Raw genomic sequence first — 17,463 nt, 5'->3', positions numbered from 1 at the left:
TTATCAAGCCACAAAATGGTCTTGAGGAAAGTTAACTATATTACTAAGTAAAAGAAGCAATCTGTAAAGTCTGCATACTGTATGATTTCAAGTCTATGACATTCTGGAAGTGAAAACATTATGAGGACAATAAAAAGATCAGTGGTCACCAGTGGGGATGAATGGGCACAACACAGAGGATTTAGGGGCATAGAAATTATTCTATATACAGGTAATACTATAATGGTGGATACATGTCATTATACACATAACTCATGAAAAGCACTACACTAAGAATGAACCCTGATGTAAACTATGGGCTTTCGGTGATGATAATGTATCAATGTAGGTTAATCAATTAGGACAAATGTACCACTGTGGTGCAGGATGTTAATAGTGAGGAAGACTGGGGGAGGGGGGCAGAGAACCCATGGGAACACTCTGTTCTTTCTACTCAATTTTTCTGTGAACCTAAAACAACTCTAGAATATTAAATCTACTTAGCTCTGTAGAAAACAGAAATGGTGTTTTCTGAAGTCCTGACTCCTGAATCATTAGATTAGGACCAGGAATGAAGCCGCAAAGGTTCATTATATACTGTAGAAAAAATAAATTTTAATCACTTATCTACTACTTTCCTAGACAGTTACTGAGGCACTGGACTAAGCTCTGAGGGTCTAAAAATAATACAACCTTGACCTTGGCCTTAAGAAGCTCACAGTGTAGGGGGAGAGACAGACCTGCAAACAAATAATTGTACTGATAAGTAGCAGTGCCTCAGTGCAGAAAACGCAAATTGTTGTAGGAGCCCAGAGGAGAGATGAAAATTAGCCTGGAGGAAACTTCTGGCTAATACTCAGTGAACCAGAGCTCAGCAAACCATTATTCATTGGTACCTTTTCCACATGCATGCACAGTAAATGGCAACTCTGCCGGGTATTGTATCAGATAACAGAAACAACAGTGAGCCAGATGACGAAACTCTAACTGGTCAGGAAGATTACAGTTTAAAAGCCCCTATTTTAATTACTGAAGAACATAATATTTAAGCTGAACCAGGAAAACTTTTCCAATAAGTCCAATTAATAAGAAAAATATATTTTATGTTCAAATCACAGACTTTACTAACATTAAGAAGAACTTCAGAAGTGGTTCTCAAACCTAGTTATAATCAGCACTACACGGCAATCGTTTAGTAAACACTAATACCTAAGTTTCAACCAGAGCAATGAAATCAGAATATTTGGCCATTGATAGTAGGTATCAGGGTTTTCTAAATCTCCCCCAAGTGATTCTGGTTAATAGTGAGGATTGAAGATGCCTACTGACCTAATCTTTTCTTTTTATTGATTAAGAGTCAGGGTTATAAGGTTGAGGTTAAGATTACAGAACTAATCAATATAACAAAATCCATGATCCACCATACAACTTAAGAATTATAACATTACCTATACCTTGCATCTATCTAATGTAGTCCTACAAGTCCTGTCTTCTGAAATAATAATTATTACTCTGTATTTTATGTTTTTTGGTCAGTTTATGCCATATATATGTACTGCTTACCTAAATAGCTCACTGGTGTAGCTTGGTCTCAAGCTCCATAAAGAAGATATTTACCATATGTCTTAGGAGCTTGCTAATGAAAATATAATTTTTGGACCAGCAGCAGTAGCATCATCCAAAATCTTGTTAGAAATGCAGAATCTGAGCGCTAGCCCGGATTCACTAAATGAGAATCTTCATTTTAACAAGGCACCCGCATGGTAAAGTGTCATAGGCACTGTTCGAAAGATGTGTTTTTCCATTGAGATTTATCCAAATTGTTATATGTAGGTGTAGTTCTGTGAATAAATACCTAGGATGTTTCCAGTTTTTCTTTTCATATTATGAAAAATATTTCAATGAACAATCATCTACGTCTCCTAGTGCATAAGTGAAGAATTTTTGTAGGATACATACTTAAGCGTGGGATTGATAGGAAATAAACTACATAAAAGTTCAATTTCACAATGCCAAATTATTTTCTAAAGTATTTTGAGTTGCATATACACACCAGACTGTGTAAGAGTAACTCTTTTGATTTAGAGTTTCCCAATTTATGAATGAGTTTTTAAATAATATTAAATTCTTTCTCCCCATATTTTCTCTTTTGTAGAATGCCTATTTATTTTGCCAGTTTGTTTATTGGGTTATCTGGGTTATCGGTTAGTAGTTTTTAAAAAATATTTATACATATGAATGTTTTCAATTACATGCATATAGATTTCTACTTTCTACTTTCTTCATCATAACCTATGATGTACAGAAATCCTAAATTCTACTGTAAAAAATTCATCCATCCTTCTATTTTCATTAGTGGTTTCTGTGTATTTTAAGAAATATTTCTCTACTCTGAGGGCTGAAATACATTTTCCCACATTTTCTAATGTTTTGAAGTTTTGCTTTTATATTTAAGTCCTTAATCCATCTGGAATTGACTTTTGTGCTCTTTGTACAGTAGAGAGCTTATGCTATGTTCTTGGTGTATAAAACCAATTGTCCCAGAACCATTGCCCCCCCTCCCCCCCATTGATCTGAAAGCTTCTTTGGTCACATATATTCATCAATCTGTTTCAGGACTCCCTGTCTTGTTTCAATGAACAATTTGTCTCTCTGGGCACCAACAGCACAGTCTTAATTACCATCATTTTATAATAAAACTTGATATCTAGAAGGACAAGTCCTTTCACCTTATTTTTCTTCTCCTTTAGTATTTGGGCTATCCTTGACCCTTTTCATTTCCATATAAATGATAATATCAATCTACCATGTTCCTCTCAAAATACTGTTAGGATTTTTATTGGAACTGCATTGTAAATCAATTTGAGGAGGATGTTACTTTTGTAGTACTGAGGATTCTTTTTCATGAATGTTGAACATTAATGTTTTTTTCACTCAAGTTCTATAATCTTCTCCAAAAGTTCTTACACATGTTTGGTTAGATTTATATCTAAGTATCTTTTTTTTTGCCATTGTAAATTTTATTTTTTATTATTGTTTTCAAGTGTTTTGTTGCTAACATATAAAAATGTAAATAATTTCAATATATTGTGCTTTTGCCTGTCACTTAGATAAGTCTTCCATTCTTTTCACAATTTGTCAATAAGTTATCTGAGGTTTCATACAGAAACATCATTGGATCTGAAATTTGTAACAGTTTTGTCTCCTTATTCTAAACCACAAGTTTGGCAGAGACTGCCAAGTATTACTAATAATAGCACTAATATTTGTAGTAATAGAACACTAATTTTAGCTGGGATCATTGCTACACTGCAGCTTGGTGTGAGCAAATGACCAACTTCAGGGCATTAAGTTGTGAGCAGAAATGTTATATTAGTTTGTTATATTATGTCAGTTTGTTAGGCATTATATTCCTGCAAAAAAAAATACCCCAACAAAACCCTTTCCCTTAGAAATGTAAGACTGTTCAATCCTTAAAGCCTCACTTGGACCCAAACCCGCACTAACAGCAATTGGGCTGCAAGGGTCGTACAGTTCCAGAAAGAATCACTCTTTTCAATACATAGTCTAGAAACATCTATGGAGAACAGTTTCATGACATGTAACCTCAGCAAGGCCCTTCACCCCTCTTTATTCTTTTGCATGACCTTCATTAGTTCCCTATTTTAATTGTTTTTCTTTACCAGAAAGAGGAATTTTAATTTATTTTTTGTTTGTTTATTGGGCTGACATTGGTTAATAAAATATGTTCCAGGCATGCATTTCTATATTACCTGGATATTGCACTGTGTGTTCATCACCCCAAGTCAAATCTCCTGCCATCACCATCTATGTCCTTTTACCCTCTTTTACCTTTTCCCACTTCTTTCCCTCCCATAATCCACACACTGTTGTCTGTGTCTATGAGTTTCTTTGGGAGTTTTTGCTTAATCCCTTCACCTTTTTCACTTCATCTCCTAACTACCCTCCCTTCTTGCAGCTGTCAGTCTATTCTCTATATGTATGGATCTGTTTCTGTTTTATTTGTTAGTAAATTTTGTTCATTCGATTCCACATATAAGTGAAATTATATGGTACTTGTCCTACTCTACTGATTTATTTCACTTTGTATAATGCTCTCCAGGTCTATCCATGCACTTGCAAAGGATAAGATTTCCTTCTTTTTTACAGCTGAGTCATATTCCATTATGTAAATGTACCAGCTTTTTTTATCCACTCATCTACTGATGAACACTGCAGTTGCTTTCAAATTTTAGCTATTGTAAATAATGCTGCAATGAACATATGGGTGCATATACAGTATTCTTTCAAATTAGTGTTTCAAGTTTCTTCAGATATATTACTCAACATCAAGAAAACAAACAATCCAATTTAAAAAATGGGCAAATAACCTCAATAGACACTTCTCCAAAGAGGACATACAGATAGCCAACAGACATATGAAAAGATGCTCAACATCACTAGTCATCAGAGAAATGCAAATTAAAACCAAAATGCGATATCACCTCACACATGTGAGAATGGCTATTATCAATAAATTAACAAACAACAAACGTTGGCGAGCATGTGGAGAAGAGGAAACCCTTGTGCACTGTTGGTGGGAATGCACTGTTGGCACAACCACTGTGGAAAACAGCACAGAGTTAAGTTAAAAAATTTTAAAAATGGAGCTGCCTTATGACCCAGCAATTCCACTTTGGGGAATACATCCTGTTCTAATCCTGATAGCAGTAATTCCAAACCACCAGCTCTTCTCAAGTCACCCGTCCCATAAGTCCTTCTCTTTAGTAAGTTATCTTGAAACCTGTCATTGAAAGGAAACTGAGGTGTTGTCTGAGCTTCCTGCAGCACGGCCTCTTGCTGCAGTTCCCCTTGCTCTCATTGCCCCTGCTTGTCACTGCTGCCTCTGCCTGAAAGACTGTATCTTCCTCTTCCCTTCGTTCTACCCTACATCCACCTAAAAAAACTTTCTTACATCTTATTCTTTTGCCAACTTAAGGGTAAACTTTTATGAAGACTTTATTGGCTCCAGCCAATTCCCCAGTGACCACCCCTTCTCCTTCTTTGTGTTCACATTTTATTATGTATACATCTATTGTAACTATCATGCCACACATGTTAATGCTCAATTATATTCATCTATTTATGTGTTTCTCTCCTTTAACTAGACTGAGAATCCCTTTAGATGAATTGCAGTCTTATTTGTTATCCCAAGCACTCTAGTACTATGCCTATGTTTTAAAATATAGTAAGAAATAAAGAAAGAAGGACCTAGCAAGATAGTGAGCAATGTGGCTTAAACAGCCAGCCTCCCCCCAACATGTTCACACCAAGCATCAGGCCTGCCTCTCACCTCCTCCGAGTGATTATTCTGTCTGGAAATGGGGTTGGCTCAAGACCTCGAGGCAGAAGCTCACAGCAGTCCAAATGACAAGTGCACTGACATGTTCAACTGAGAGTCCTGCTTCATCAGATTCACTTCAGAATCAGGAAGGTACTCTTGGCTAACTTGGTGCTCCAGATCATCTGGTTAGGCAGCCCAGCATTCACTTTCAAGGTCAGTTTTTTACCACCCTGAACATCCCAGATTATGCTGCAGAGTAAACTTTCTGAACTGTCACAAGGAAGTCTTCGGAATTTTCATCATCCCTTCTTTACCCACTTTTTTATTTTAGCTCTTAGTAAGGTGTTGTGATCATCATTGTGATCTTCTAACTGCCCCTGGGGACAATGGGATGGTTTGGGAAGACAAATATGGGCAGTCCCCACGTCTTAAGTTCATTCTCTGTGAGAAGGGAAGCAGCAGTAAGGGGACCAGCGTTCTAGGACATCAGGGATGTGCCCAGTCTGCTTTATGAACACTTTGATCCTAAATCAAAGTTTTTGCTTTAAAAGTGATAGTCATAAATTATGCCCACATTTAAATGGTGGTTCTTTTTCACATTCAAAGAAATCTTACCCCAACAGTAGAAATGGAGAGGTGAAAAGAAGTCAAAATATGCTTCTTGTGGGCACAATTTTTGGTTGGAATCTTCCTAAAGATTCCTCTAAGTATCTGAGGACTCATTTTGTAATGATGAAAGGCTACTAACAGCAAGAAGAATGCTGAAAATGGGCAATTATAAGCAGTTCTATACAAATGGTGTACAACCTGTGCCAGAAATAAAAAGGAGAGCCACACTGCAGACAGAGCTCCTAGAAACCAAGATGGAGAAGGAAACTGGCTGCACATGAAACAAACAAACATTGTGATGATGCATGGTGAGTGCTACTGGTAGATATTTAATCTTTCTATAGACATTTTTGCCTTTGTGGACAACTGAAGGAAAATTTACTAAACAGAAACAAACACAAAGTACATTCCAAAGCAAATATATTAGAGAAGTGTCTGAAAATAGATTTCTACGTCTGCCTTCTTTTCCTGTGTATTTTGGAAGAAATAAGAAAGGAGAAATGCAGGGGAATAGAAACTGTCACTGTAAAGATTCAGCATAAAAGCTACCTTCTCTGAGGTTCCCCTTTAACCACTGCAACCTACGGTGATCTTTCCTACCCTTGAATCCCTATAAGATTTTGCATTTTACTTTATTCCACAATGACTTGCATTATTACATATCCACTCATAATCCAAGAACTCGTCTCCCCAATTAGCTGCAAGATCCTTGAGGACAAGGATCGCTTCTGCTTCTCCACACCTATCACAGCGACTGAATATAGCAGATGCTCGGAACGGTTGCTTGGGGAATGCCACTAGCAAATATTTCCAAATCACAAACATGATTTTGCTCTACAGTACTGTGTAAGAAATGTAAGGACTAAATCTATCTTTGTATGAACGTTTTATGCTTTGTTTTCTGCAACTCCTGAGAACAAGTTCGAAGAGCTGCGTATTGGGGATGGCGCGGGAGTGGAGAGGATGCATTGGACGAAGCCGTGAATATTAAAACGTGTTGTTCAGTGAAAAATGTGTACATAGGATTAAAATACACTGAATTGAAAGTCTTTCCTAAGCAGTAAAAGGTGTTTGCTGACCTCATATAATCATAAAAAGCAGGAAGTCTGGATATTGGAGGGCTCCTTACCACTTGGGGAACTCTTGGCCAACAGGCGCTCCGCACTCTTTCAGGTTCGGGGACTGCATTGTGATAGTGCCGTGATGGCGTCTCCTGAACACCAGGGGGCGCCAAGCAGCGCCGCGCCTGCGGGCGCTCGACCGCTCCCCCAGCATGCCTCGCTTCCGCCGGAGGCGACCCGGAAGCTGTCGCCGGCGGCCACGAGCCGGTAGCCCTGGCAGAATCTGGGCTGGGGAGCGCAGTCCCCCGGCCAGGCCGCCGCAGCCCGGCGGAGGACCTCTCCGAAGCCTGCGGAGAAGACACTCTTGAGCCCAAGTCACGCCGGGGCCCTGTAGGCGATCGCCCCGGCGGTGTGTGACCCGGCGTGCCCGGCCCGGCCCTGGGCGTCTGTAAGTGCTCGGGGAGGGAGCCCCGCCAGCCCGGCACCGCGCTCCTGAGGCTGCGCACAGGCCCAGACTCGGGCAGGATGCGGGCCGCGCAGTGTTCCCGGAGAGCAGCGTGTCCGCCGGAAGGGGCTGGAGCCAGGGCGGTCGCTCTGCGGCGCCTGTAGGACGGCGAGGGCCCAGAGCTGCGCCGGGTTCCCTAATCGCCCCCCCCTCCGACTCCCCAGTGTTGCGGACACAGCGGTGGTCGGGGGCAGCCCCCGGTTCTTTCAGCTATGAAGCCTGAAACAGTGTCCTCGTTCCAAGTGACCGCTGCCAGGTCCAGCTCTGGCCTCAGTAGCCTGCTGAGTGGCCGGAAGCTAATGGCTGTGGGGGTCCTGCTAGGCTGGCTCCTGGTCATCCACTTTCTGGTCAATGTGTGGTTTCTCTGCCTTCTGTCTGCGCTGTTCATGGTGCTGGGGGGATGGCTGGGCCCGGACGCCATTGTGGGCGCTTCGGGCCGCCTGCATCTGGAACGCTTCATCCCAATGGCCGTCTGCCCCCCCAACCCCGAGGCAGAGAGGCAGCTGGAACAAGAGATCAACCGCACCATCCAGATGATTATTCGGGACTTTGTGTCATCCTGGTATTGCTCAGTGAGTCCGGAGCCAGCCTTCGAGGAAGAAATGGAGGCGGCCATGCGAGGGTTGGCGCAGGAGCTGCGGCGGAGGATGGGCATGGTGGACAGTCATGCTCTTGCCCAGAGGGTTCTGACTCTCTGCGGCTGTCACCTGCAGAGCTACATTCAGGCAAAGGAGGCTGTGGCGGGGAAACCGAGTGGTACAGTTGAGGCCTCCCAACTCTGGGAGGCTTACTTCAGGGCTACCGCCCCACATCCTGCTGTGCAAAGCTCCAGTGCTGAGGTTACCCATACACGTAGCATTGTAAATTTGCTGCTTCGAAGACTAGTGCCAAAGCCCCACTTGGAGACCCGGACAGGACGCCATGTAGTGGTCGAACTCATCACTTGCAATGTGTTCTTACCACTGATCAGCAAGCTGTCCGATCCCGACTGGATCCACGTTGTACTCGTGAGCATCTTTTCCAAGGCCAGAAACAATCCAGCAGCAGTGGTTAAACCACTCTGCCCGGCCAGCACCTTGGAACAGCCCTCAGTGCCCACGTCTCTGCCACTGGTTGTTGAAGTACAGAGTCTGCCAGAAGTGAGAGCGTCCTCTCCAGCTCCAGCGCCCGTGCTGCTCAACTGCAGTGAGCCTGAGGGACTGCTACGCTCCTCCCCAGAAGCTGAAGAAGGCCGTGAAGCTGTAGAGGGAGATCTGCGTAGGGGGCCAGAAGAAAGGAAAGTAGGAAACAACTCATCTCATTTTCTACAGCCAGATATCCGCAGCCCTCTGTTCTTATGTGAAGACGCAGAGCTGGAGTCTCCATTGTCTGAACTGGGCAAAGAAACCATCATGCTCATGACCCCAAGCAACTTTCTGTCTGACAGGATCCAGGATGCTCTGTGTGCCTTAGGCGGCTCCCAGTCTCTGGAGTCTAAAGATACTGAGGGTTCAGAAGGAATTGAAGGAGCAGAGGCTGAGGAAGGTCCAGGAACTGAAACAGAGACAGGCCTGCTGGTCTCCATGCAGAATTCCTGCCCGGAGATCCAGATTGATGCAGTAGACAAGGAGGTCGAGCAAGGAGATGTCAGTTCTCTTACAACGCTGCTAGCTAGTCCAGAAAGAACCCGCCCGCCACGTCCCTCCAGCTTAGAGAAAGATCTTACCAATGGTGTGAGCTCCCTAGATCCTAGTCTGCCACAGGTTTTGCTGTCCTCCTCTCCAACTGGTCCTCTCAGCTCAGCCACCTTCAGTTTTGAGCCCCTGAGCAGTCCAGATGGCCCAGTTGTCATCCAGAACCTGCGTATCACTGGCACCGTTACTGCTCGAGAGCACAGTGGCACTGGATTCCACCCGTACACACTCTACACGGTGAAGGTAACAGGATTCTTACTGCTGTCACCCACTCTGGGCTTGTAATGGGTTTGGAAAGCAGTCGGTGAAGCTAGGGTTTTAAAGAGGGGCTACTCCTTGTTTGCTATGAGTCTGAAGTTCATTTGTAAAGCCAGGTAGGCTTCTATCCCATACCTACACAGTCCTAGAATCTCAAGGTTGTTAAGATACTAAGGGTCATATTTTTCGGTGGTTCCCAATGTATAGAGCCTTATCCAAAATTCCTCTTTTTATACTTGTTCCCTGCTGATTTCTTTCTTTTTAAAAATACTCATATCTTTTGTAGTTTGTTTTAAAAGGAAAATTGTTTACATATATCTATACATATCTCGGAAGATAGTAAGTTCCTTATTTCTAGAGATGCTTAAGTACAGAAGTGGAAACTACTTTGCAGAAATCATAAAAGGCGTTTATGTATCAGATGGCTGGTTCAATTAGAGCAGCAGTTTCCTGAAAAGCTCCTGGAGAGTTAGATTTTTTTACCAAATTTTAGCGAGGTTTGGAAATGTATCGGTATTGATAGTGTCCTTCAAGGAATAGAATATTCCACAGAAAACCTTATAACTCCAAGGCCCTGCAGTGTGAGAGCCCCACCTGGAATTCTACCTGTCTCTTAACTAGACCTTTTGCTGGTCTGATGGACTACTTTGTTCATGTCAGCTCATAATGAATACCTCTCTCTTTCTCTCTGGCTCTAGAAGTTTTTAAAACACCTGGCTCAAATCCCACCAACAAGTAAATTGTTTCTCCCATTACTTGCCCACAGTATAGTGTCTCAACCAAGCACGGTAACCTACTTCTGAGAACGAGCACATACGTGGTTCTTCCACAGCATTCCATTGTATTTAAAAGTCCTCCCCTGTACTAAGTTGCAGCTTTCATGTTCAGGGTAGTGCTCTGGGGAAGCATACAGTACAGGTTCTCTTTTCCTACATAGTGGCCCTCCAAGCATGTGAACTTGAACCCCTTATAACATCTCCAATCTTCACGTGTCTTCTAATCATATGGATGATATGTACTTTAGAAAAAAATATTTAGTTAACTCCAAGAATAATAATAATTCATCTGCCCTGAGCAAAACAAAAACACATGCATGTCCCTTTAATGCATTCCAGACAAATGATTTTTGTTCACCAGCTGTTTTAAGTTATTTTTCCCCCAACTAAAATACATAATTACAGGTTGAATATAATGGCAAAATATTTATCCTCTTATAACATCCAGCCCCATAATTACGGGGTGAAAGAGGTTGTATCATTTATATCAGTGTTGTATTATACCTTCTGGTTGACGTTCTGTCTTTGGGATTTGAAAAATAGTTCGGTACCCTTTTTTTTTTTTTTTTTTTTTTTTTTTTTTTACAGGGACAGAGAGAGAGTCAGAGAGGGATAGATAGGGACAGACAGACAGGAAGAGAGAGAGATGAGAAGCATCAATTATCAGTTTTTTGTTGTGACACTTTAGTTGTTAATTGATTGCTTTCTCATGTGTGCCTTGACCGTGGGTCTTCAGCAGACCGAGTAACCCCTTGCTCGAGCCAGTGACCTTGGTTGGGTCCAAGCTGGTGAGCTTTTTGCTTAAACCAGATGAGCCCGCGCTCAAGCTGGCGACCTCGGGGTCTCGAACCTGGGTCCTCCGCATCCCAGTCCGACGCTCTATCCACTGCGCCACCGCCTGGTCAGGCTCTATACCCATTTTTATAAGTGGCTAGAGGAAAGTGGAGGATGGAGCTATGAGATGGAAGAAGTAGAGAGCAGTAAAACTCCTTTTTCACTTTCTGGGCCACATTATGTTGGGAAATGCATCTCATTCCTTCATTCAGCCCTCCTTGGAATTTGAGTTGTTCATTACAACTTAGAGCAGCTACCAGATCTGGTAGGTTCCAGAACAGTGAAGAACAGGGTCCTACCCTCTTACTGTGTGGCTGTTGAACTGTCACGGTAAACAAGGTTATTCATTCAACAGTATGAGACGGCCCTTGACGGTGAGAGCAGCAGCAGCCTGCAGCAGTTGGCATACCATACTGTGAATCGCCGCTACCGCGAGTTTCTGAACCTACAGACCCGTCTGGAGGAGAAATCAGATCTACGCAAATTCATCAAAAGTCAGCAGTTCCCCCAGCCCTGGACTGCCTGTTTGCTTTTCACATCTAGCTACCTTGATCTGAGAGGCTGGTGGCCTGTTGGTTTGTGGGGAGGGATGGAGGAAGAGAATGAGACATTCAAGGGTCTTTTACTGCCCCTTCCCCCTGGTTTACATTCAAGTGATTTGGGTTTTAGTACTGGACAGCAATGGTCACATCGTTTCTGAGGTACTCCTTCGTCACTGAATGTTTTGCCCTGGTGTCCCATTTAGTTCCGCTTAAGAAAGGAGCTTTCACAGTTCCGTTTATGTCTGTGAGGTAGCGTGAGGAGTGAAATCACTCTTCCAGATTCACAGATTGATTGTTCTTATGTATGAAAATATTATCCAGAAACCCTTGCCAACTTGCCTTTAATAACTTTTTTTAGATATGCCATAAGACAGACAATAAAAAAATGTAGTCAAACTTAATTCTAAAAATAAGCTAGTAAGCAGCTACATTGTTTATTTTAAAAAGCTAATTATTACCCAAATAAACATTTTAATAAGTTTAGGCACAAACTGGATTTCAGTTAAGCATTTTCTTTCCTAATAACAATAGCTACTACTGAGGCAAGCTTGGAAATATATGCCAGAGCCTCTTCTAAGCACTTTACATATTTAGCTCATTGAATTGGGTAACACATTCTGAGATAGATACTACTTTACAGAAAAGAAACAAAGTCAAAGGAAGGTTAAGCAACTTGAAATTTAAACTTGGGCAGTTGGATTTCAGGGCCCTTATTCATAACCATTGTAGTATATAGTATATGTTCTTTATACCTTAACATTCACATAATAATGGGAGGGGGTTGTATATATTATATGCCTGGGGTATATTTGGAACTCCTGAAATAAAAATCCCAGAGAAATAAATTTAACAATTCTAGTTTTTATTACATATAATCTGTGTTTTACATGGAATAGCTCTCAAAGAATGTTAAGTAATTTTTTTTCTTTTTTTTTAAGATGTGAAGGGTCCTAAAAAGCTCTTTCCGGATCTCCCATTTGGAAACATGGATAGTGACAAAGTTGAAGCCCGTAAGAGCCTCCTGGAAACATTCCTAAAGGTCAGCATCCTTCTGTTTTGGCTGTGCGCTCATTTTATCCACCAGACACCCAAGGTGGAGAGATCTTAGGGACTAGACTTTCTCTTTGAAGTTCTTGTGTCTTTTACAGCAACTCTGTGCCATTCCTGAGATCGCTAATAGTGAAGAGATGCAGGAGTTCCTTGCTCTGAACACAGATGCCCGTATTGCCTTTGTCAAGAAACCGTTCATGGTCTCCAGGATAGACAAGGTACCAGCAGGACCACTGCTCAGCTTTCTTTCTCATCTGACTGGATGCGGTGTTTTAAAAGTATGGGGGCGGGGAGAGGCAGCTCAGAGGAGTTAGGAGAACATGGACTAGCATTTTCAAGACCTGTTCCCAAATAGTAGTTGGATCATCAACTTGTTGAATTGGTGGGAGTTAGGAGGCGTTCAGTGCTCTGAGGAAGGAACTGCTAACTAGAGAGGAGTGCACAAAGTAAACTCCCCAGAGTTCCATGCAGGTATGTTCATTCATTGATTCTTGCAGCATCTGCTCACTGCTTGCCTGTCTGAATCTGTGTACTGTACTGATTGTTCATGGTACCACAGTCCACAAAACAGATAAGGACCCTCCTCAAAGACTACAATTTTGTGAGCCCAGAGAACAAGTTATATTTCCTAAGCTACGTTAAGCACATTCATGCTACCGTCTGTGTTCTTTCCCTGGTTTGTTATGCCCAAGTCTTTACTGTACAAGTATGAGTTAAAAAGTCGTGATGCTGCTTTGAGCCAGCAGTATTAGCTCGTGAGAGGTGCCAAAAGAAAAGGTAATGTGTCTTCAATATTTTAGGGTTTCATTTGTTTGTATACTTTTTTAAATTGATTTTAATTTGTGTTTACATAGTTACAAGTGTATTCCCAAATATTTCTCCCTTCCTTCCCCTCCGTGTTCCCCTTGATAGCCCCTTTGCCCCCTCCCCCCACCACCTTCCACCTTCCTCCCTTTCTCCCACAATTTACTATCCTGCCCTCTATCTCTCTGTGTTATGTTTATATACTTTCACTAATGTCTTTCCTTTCTTTGATCCCCTCCTCTCATCCCCTTCCCCTCTGACTGCTTTCCCTCTGGACTCTTTAACCCAGGGTTAGTCAACCTTTTTATACCTACCGCCCACTTTTGTATCTCTGTTAGTAGTAAAATTTTCTAACCGCCCACCGGCACCACAGTATTGGTGACTTATAAAGTAGGGAAGTAACTTTACTTTATAATATTTATAAAGCAGAGTTACAGCAAGTTAAAGCATATAATAATTACTTACCAAGTACTTTATGTCAGATTTTCGCTACGTTTGGCAAAATAAATCTTTATAAAACAACTTACTATAGTTAAATCTATCTTTTTATTTATACTTTGGTTGCTCCACTACTGCCCACCATGAAAGCTGGAACGCCCACTGGTGGGCGGTAGGGACCAGGTTGACTACCACTGCTTTAATCCCTTCTCTGCCTCTCTTCCATTCTTCAGTTCATATTGTTCATTGGATTCCTCATATGAGTGAGGTCATATGATATTTTTCTTTCTCTGCCTGGCTTATTTCGCTTAGCATGATAGACTCTAGGTCCATTGATGTTTTCGCAAAGGGTAAAATTTCCTTCTTTTTCACGGCGGCGTAGTATTCCATTGTGTATATGTACCACTGCTTTTTAATCCACTCGTCTACTGACGAACACTTGTGCTGTTTCCAGAATTTGGCTTTGTAAACAATGCTGCAATAAACATGGGGGTGCATTTCTTCTTTTGAATCAGTGATTTGTTATTAGGGTATATTCCCAGAAGTGGGATAGCTGAGTCAAAAGGCAGTTAAATTTTTAATTTAAAAAAAAAATTTTTTTTTTAATAGAGACAGAGAGAGTCAGAGAGAGGGATAGATAGGGACAGACAGACGGGAACGGAGAGAGATGAGAAGCATCAATCATCAGGTTTTTGTTGCGACACCTTACTTCATTGATTGCTTTCTTGAAATATGTGCCTTGACTGCAGGCCTTCAGCAGACTGAGTAACCCCTGGCTCAAGCCAGCAACCTTGGGTCTAAGCTGGTGAACTTTGCAGAAACCAGATGAGCCCACATTCAAGCTGGCGACCTCAGGGTCTCGAACCTGGGTCCTCCGCATCCCAGTTCGATGCTCTATCCACTGCGCCACTGCCTGGTCAGGCTCAATTTTTAATTTTTTGAGGAATCTCCATATTGTTTTCCATAGTGGCTGCATCAATCTACATTCCCACCAGCACTGCAGGAGGGTTCCCTTTTTTCCACATCCTTGCCAGCACTTATTCTGTGTTGTTTTGTTAATGAGCGCCATTCTGACTGGTGTGAGGTGATAGCTCATTGTGGTTTGTTTGTTTGTTTGTTTTATAAATAAATTTTTATTTTAATGGGGTGACATCATAAATCAGGGTACATATATTCAAAGAAAACATGTCCAGGTTATCTTGTCATTCAATTCTGTTGCATACCCATCTCCCAAAGAGAGATTGTCCTCCGTCACCTTCTATCTAGTTTTCTTTGTACCTCTCCCCCTCCTCCTCTCTCTCTCCCTCCTTCCCTCCCCCCGCCCCCCGTAACCACCACACTCTTGTCCATGTCTCTTAGTCTCGTTTTTATGTCCCACCAATGTATGGAATCCTGCAGTTCTTGTTTTTTTTCTGATTTACTTATTTCACTCCGTATAATGTTATCAAGATCCCACCATTTTGTTGTAAGTGATCCGATGTCATCATTTCTTATGGCTGAATAGTATACCATGGTGTATATGTGCCACATCATCTTTATCTAGTCTTCTATTTTTTTTTACAGTGATTAAAGCCTTTAAGCAAACTCTTCGCCAATACAGCAAGAATCCATAAAAGAGTAGTGTACTTAACCTGTTCACCAAGTCCAAGTTGGCCCCAACACCATGCCAAATCCCTGAAAAATACAACCCAACCCCAGTTCGGTCTGTTAGGAGCTGTCACAAGGAGCAGGAGTCCAGGAAAAGTCCACATCCAGGAAAAGTCCGCATGGCACTGGAATTGTTGTCACAATTCTATACTTTGCAGCTCACGTCCAAGTCCCAATGACCGCTGCTTCTAGCTGGTAATGATTCAGGTAGACTGGAAAAGCCATCTGCAGCATGTGTGGAGATGGAGCTTCTGTTCTCCTCTGCCTGGAGAGATGAGACCAGGTTGCTTTTCCCTGGAGCTCTGCGACTGTGGCTTGGTAAAGAGAACCTTGGGATACACTAAGCTGGGTGGCAAAGGTAGATTCATAATAGAAGTTGGCAAAAGGGGGAAAGAGAGCTCTAAATTAGGAGTAGGTCCCAGCCTGAAATATGAGTGGGGTATTGAGGTAGGAGGAATAAAGGAAACACTATATATTAAACAAAGCAGCATAAAATAGGACTATCAACACCCACAACAGAGATCTTCGAGGGAAGAATAAAAACCCTGACTATTCAGGCAAGACATAGTTAAGTGGTCCTTGTGCAAATGAGATCAATTTACCTGCTTCTTGGAAGAAGTACCCTAGGCTTGTCCACAGTGTCGTAGACGGGGCTGACGGCCCTGGGCACCTTCAGCCTTCAGTGGCAAACCCCAGCTTTCTGGGCAAGGTTAGGTCATAGGTGGCTGGAAGAGACTGAACCCTCCCTTAGAGGAGCGAGGGGGAAGCCTACCTTCCAGTGTCCCTTTTTCCTCACAGCAAAGGCATGTAAGTCTGGCAGGCTTTAGCTCAATGACCTTCCTTTCCACTATTGAAGCAGGACCCAGATGGCATCCTATGAGACCCCTTTGGGGCATTGGAACCTTTAAGGGCATATCCTAAAAGCTGGTAGTTCCCCTGATCTCTATTGGGCTTTTTCTGCCTCTAGGTATCTTAAAAGCCAAGCTCAGAAGATCTCGCTGAGAGGTTTGAGGATCCCCATCCGCCTATATAAATCTTTTCCATATATCTGGAGCTATTTAGAAAAAGACAAAACAGTGTTATTTGCTGGATCAAATAAAGAAGGTAGTTTGCAGGCGAAAAAGATTTGTTGGCCCTGGCCGGTTGGCTCAGTGGTAGAGCGTCGGCCTGGCGTGCAGGAGTCTCAGGTTCGATTCCTGGCCAGGGCACACAGGAGAAGCGCCCATCTACTTCTCCACCCCTCCCTCTCTCCTTCTTCTCTGTCTCTCTCTTCCCCTCCCACAGCCAAGGCTCCATTGGAGCAAAGATGGCCCGGGCGCTGAGGGTAGCTTTGTGGCCTCTGCCTCAGATGCTAGAATGGCTCTGGATGCAACAGAGCAATGCCCCAGAGGGGCAGAGCATTGCCCCCTGGTGGGCATGCCAGGTGGATCCCGGTCGGGCTCATGCAGGCGTCTGTCTGACTGCCTCCCCGTTTCCAGCTTTGGAAAAATGCAAAAAAAAAAAAAGAAAAGAAAAGAAAAAGATTTGGCATCTCCTGTTCATCAGCATTCAAAAGAAATTTAAAAATTTTTTTAAGTAAAAGCATGATATGGAAGACCCGTATCATTGTGGGTTTTTTTTTTTAATGGGGTGACATCAATAAATCAGGATACATATATTCAAAGATAACATGTCCAGGTTATCTTGTCGTTCAATTATGTTGCATACCCATTACCAAAGTCAGATTGTCCTCTGTCACCTTCTATCTAGTTTTCTTTGTGCCCCTCCCCCTCCCCCTTTCCCTCTCCCTCTCTCCCCTCCCCCCGTAACCACCACACTCTTATCAATGTCTCTTAGTCTCACTTTTATGTCCAACCTACGTATGGAATAATACAGTTCCTGTTTTTTTCTGATTTACTTATTTCACTTCGTATAATGTTATCAAGATCCCACCATTTTGCTGT

General features: G+C 42.5%; 1 protein-coding gene across 3 annotated transcripts in view; it reads left to right on the top strand.

The window, feature by feature from the left end:
- The first annotated feature begins 7,227 nt into the window (after positions 1-7,227).
- The window catches only part of SNX19 (sorting nexin 19), a 55,608-nt gene continuing 45,372 nt past the window's right edge, over positions 7,228-17,463 (top strand). For all 3 annotated transcript variants that reach the window (XM_066365249.1, XM_066365250.1, XM_066365251.1), the window contains exons 1-4: positions 7,228-9,414; positions 11,395-11,533; positions 12,520-12,620; positions 12,730-12,849. In XM_066365249.1, coding sequence (XP_066221346.1) covers positions 7,711-9,414; positions 11,395-11,533; positions 12,520-12,620; positions 12,730-12,849 — 2,064 coding nt within the window. In that variant the 5' untranslated portion in view covers positions 7,228-7,710. The remainder of the gene's footprint in view (positions 9,415-11,394; positions 11,534-12,519; positions 12,621-12,729; positions 12,850-17,463) is intronic.

The sequence above is a fragment of the Saccopteryx leptura genome, chromosome 2 (genome assembly GCF_036850995.1).
Source record: "Saccopteryx leptura isolate mSacLep1 chromosome 2, mSacLep1_pri_phased_curated, whole genome shotgun sequence".
NCBI lineage: Eukaryota > Metazoa > Chordata > Mammalia > Chiroptera > Emballonuridae > Saccopteryx > Saccopteryx leptura.
The sequence above is the reverse complement of the archived record's forward strand: the minus strand, read 5'-3'. Positions and strand labels throughout refer to the sequence as shown.